At 58.1% G+C, this 3,355-nt stretch overlaps 1 protein-coding gene across 2 annotated transcripts in view; it reads left to right on the plus strand.

The window, feature by feature from the left end:
- Positions 1–159: 159 nt before the first annotated feature.
- Positions 160–3,355, plus strand: part of Adgra2 (adhesion G protein-coupled receptor A2) — a 39,965-nt gene continuing 36,769 nt past the window's right edge. Inside the window, exon 1 of one of the 2 annotated variants that reach the window (XM_031339441.1) lies at positions 160–835. In XM_031339441.1, the coding sequence (XP_031195301.1) occupies positions 444–835 (392 nt within the window). In that variant the 5' untranslated portion in view covers positions 160–443. The remainder of the gene's footprint in view (positions 836–3,355) is intronic. The other variant, XM_031339443.1, reaches the window with a different exon arrangement.

Genomic DNA, 3,355 nt, shown 5'->3' on the forward strand with positions numbered 1-3,355 from the left:
GGGGGAGCAGGGGATTATGGAGTGAATGGCTGTTCAAGCTGTCTTCTAGGCTTGCACTTGAAGGAGGGCAGCCGCCTGGCAGGGTATCAGGCGGCGCTAGGGCCTCGCAGAGTGACGAGGCGGTGATGGAGGCGGGCGGGGGCTGGCGGCGGGAGCGGCGCGGCGCCTAGCTGCCCCCATCCATGGCACGGAGCTGCGGCAGCGGCGGCGACAGCGGGAGCCCCGCACGATCCGCTAGGTCTCAGCCACGCGCAGAGCGAGCCGGCCACGCGCAGGGGCCAAGCTTCCGTCGGCTCGGAGCGCCGCGCTGAGACTCGGGCCGCGCCGCCGGGGGGCCACCCGCGCTGCGCTGTCAGCGGCGCCGACGACCCGCCCGGCCCCGGGTGTTCGCAAGCCATGCCCCCGGAGCGCCGCAGCGGGGACCCCGAGGCTTGCCTCCGCCCATGGCCCCCCGCCCCGCCCTCGGGCGCCCCCGGCTCCCGCTGAGCACTCCTCCCGCACGCCCCGGTCCCTCCGGCCGGCGAGCCGTCCGGCCCCTGCGTTGTAGGTCCCCTCGGGGCGATGGGTTGATGGGCGCGGGGGGACGCAGGATGCCGGTGCCGCCCGCGCGCTTGCTGCTGCTGCCGCTGCTGCCGTGTCTTCTGTTCCTGGCTCCTGGAACTCGGGGTGCGCCTGGCTGCCCGGTCCCTATCCGCGGTTGCAAGTGCTCTGGGGAGCGGCCCAAGGGACTAAGTGGCGGCGCCCACAACCCGGCTCGAAGGAGGGTGGTGTGCGGCGGTGGGGATCTCCCCGAACCTCCAGATCCCGGCCTTCTGCCAAACGGCACCATCACCTTGTGAGTACCCTAGTCTGGGCCGGGTCAGGTCAACTAGTGAGACCTAAACGGGAGTTGGGGGGGTGGGCGGAGGGTGGAGACGATCTTGCCACTTGAGAGCTGGGGGGAAAGTCTGAGACCGGGCGTCAGCTGGGAAATTTGAAGTAGAAGGATCGGGGTTTCCAGAACCCCTGTATGGCCCCAGAGCGAGAGGCATCGCGGAAGCCTGCTCACCTGCACAGGTGATGTGCGAGGGTACGCTGGAGGGGACCAGTCCGTGTTCCTTATCCCAGATGGGCCTTACGGGGCCCTGTGCTGGGTGGGAGTGGGTAGGCTGATAGGCGTCCAGGGACCCATTAGGTGACTGTGGTCCCCACCACTGTTCAGGCTTCGGAGCCCGCAGGACCGGGAGCCTGCTGGTTTCAGCTGGCTAGCCTGGTTCCTCTAACTGGGATAACTCAGTCTGCGCTGCCCCGCCCCGCTCCGGGCCTGCGGAGCTCTGCTTGCAGCCTGGCTTCCTAGGGCAGGGGGGAACCGGAGCCTGCTAAGCCTGTCCTTGGAATGCAGGCGCTTCTGGTCTGAATGAAACACCCGGTGTCCCAACTCCTCTTGGGCTCTCTCACCCTGCGCGTATTTGGGAAGGGAACTTCGGTTGAGCCCCAGGTCCCGGACTATTCCTTTCCCTCCCCGCCCCACCCCCCATTGGAAATAGTTTGCCTCTTGTTTATCGATTAACTTAACTGCTCAAAGATTTGGTAGGAAAACCTGGCTGAAAGGAGGCACGTGCCTCCGGGCCTGTTCTTTCAAATCCGGCCTGATGAAGCGTTTGCTTTACGGACCGCCAGTGCCTGTGCTCTTTACCCCCGTGTCTCAAGTTCCGGCAACCGCACACACGGAGAGCCTCGCACACCCCAGCGATTTCCCGAGCTGACCATGTGCTCCAAGCTCCACGCACGACGTGGAGTTTAAGGGTCGTGCCCTAGCGGCAGCTCCTCGCTTTTTTCTGTTCAGGATCTAGCCTAAATGCTCCTTCCCCTTTCCTGTCATCCTGACACTGGAAGCAACCTTTTCTCCAAACCGCCCCTCTCCCAGAGCTGGGGCTGGTTTCATCTTTTCGATTGTACCCAGAACAATACAGAAAGTCCTGTGGTGAGTTCAGAGGCAGCTGGCTTCCTGACAGGACACAACTGGTCAGCCTGTGATGTTGGCTGGCTGGCCTGCATTTTCTCCAACTGGGATGTGTGCCTCGCAGTGGAAACTGTATTTCTTCTCTCTCCCACCTCGATGCAAGCTCTGGCTTATAGCCTTAGTGGCTGCTAAGGCGGTTCACAGTAGGTCTGAGTTTGTAGTGATGTTTAAGGGTCTTGGAAAACTTGGGCATTCCCCAGCCTACTTAGTTCTGGAGGAGGAAAAAAAAAATGCTTTGCTGTGAGAAAGAGCTGGCCAGTGTTTGTGACACACAGCTGCACCGTGATAGCTCGCTCAGCTGGGGGTGGAGGTGATTTGTGTATGGGCACATGCTCCGGCAAACTCACATGTGTGGGAGCTGTCTCTCTTGTGTGTCTGTTGGTGGGGATTAGGGAATCCTAACATAGTCAAGGCAGAAGGAAGGCAGGGAAAAAAATAGCAAAGTGGTTTTGCAGGACATCTTAGAATGATTTGGCCACTAATGCTTTCCAGCCATGGCTAATTCCCATCGACGCCACTCAAAGGAGCGGGACCAGTTCTTGGTGAGAATATATCGTGGCAAAGTAGCACCAGACTTGACTTACCTTCCTGCTCCAGCCTTAAGCCCTTACATAAGGCATGGCTCCTCTCTCCTCTGGGCCATTCATCTAGCTGGTTTACAGTACCTTCCAAAGAGACTGGTCCCCCGCCTGGCAGGAAAGGACAAGACAAGGAAGCCCCACTCATCCACCAGCCTGAGGTGTAATGGACTCTGAATCTCCCTCCAGATGTTTTTCTCAATTTTCCACATTTATGATCCTGATGGGTCGCCGCCCCATCCCAGCAGTCTCTGAAGTGGAAAAAAAAAAACAAAAAAAAAAATCAAACCAGGATCTCAGTAGAAGGTAGGAAGGGACTCAGTCTAAGCACAGTTATGGATCATCTTGAGATGACACAGGAGGGCTTGGAAAAAAGGCTGTTGCTTCCAAGGAAGAACATGGAAACCCCCTTACTTTTTAAAATCCTATGTATTGTTATTTTATGTTCTGGTGGTGTTGCCTGCCTGCATGTCTGAGAGGGTCAGATCTTGGAGTTAGAGACAGCTGTTACCTGCCATGTGAACACACTCAGGTCCTCTGGAAGGGCAGTTAGTGCTCTTAACCTGCTGAGCCATCTCTCCAGGACTGGAAGTCCCCTTAAAAGTCGGGGGTGGGGGGGGTTGCTAGGGTTGGTGCTTGTAATCCTCTGAGAGGACAGTGAGTTTCAAGCCATCCCGGGCTACATAGGGAGATCCTGTCTCAAACGGAACAAGACATTAGTCTTTTTTCCCACACAGATTTTCCCTTTCTTTTTTCTTTTTCTTTTTTTTTTTTT

Source organism: Mastomys coucha, unplaced genomic scaffold, assembly GCF_008632895.1.
Source record: "Mastomys coucha isolate ucsf_1 unplaced genomic scaffold, UCSF_Mcou_1 pScaffold22, whole genome shotgun sequence".
Taxonomy (NCBI): Eukaryota; Metazoa; Chordata; class Mammalia; order Rodentia; family Muridae; genus Mastomys; species Mastomys coucha.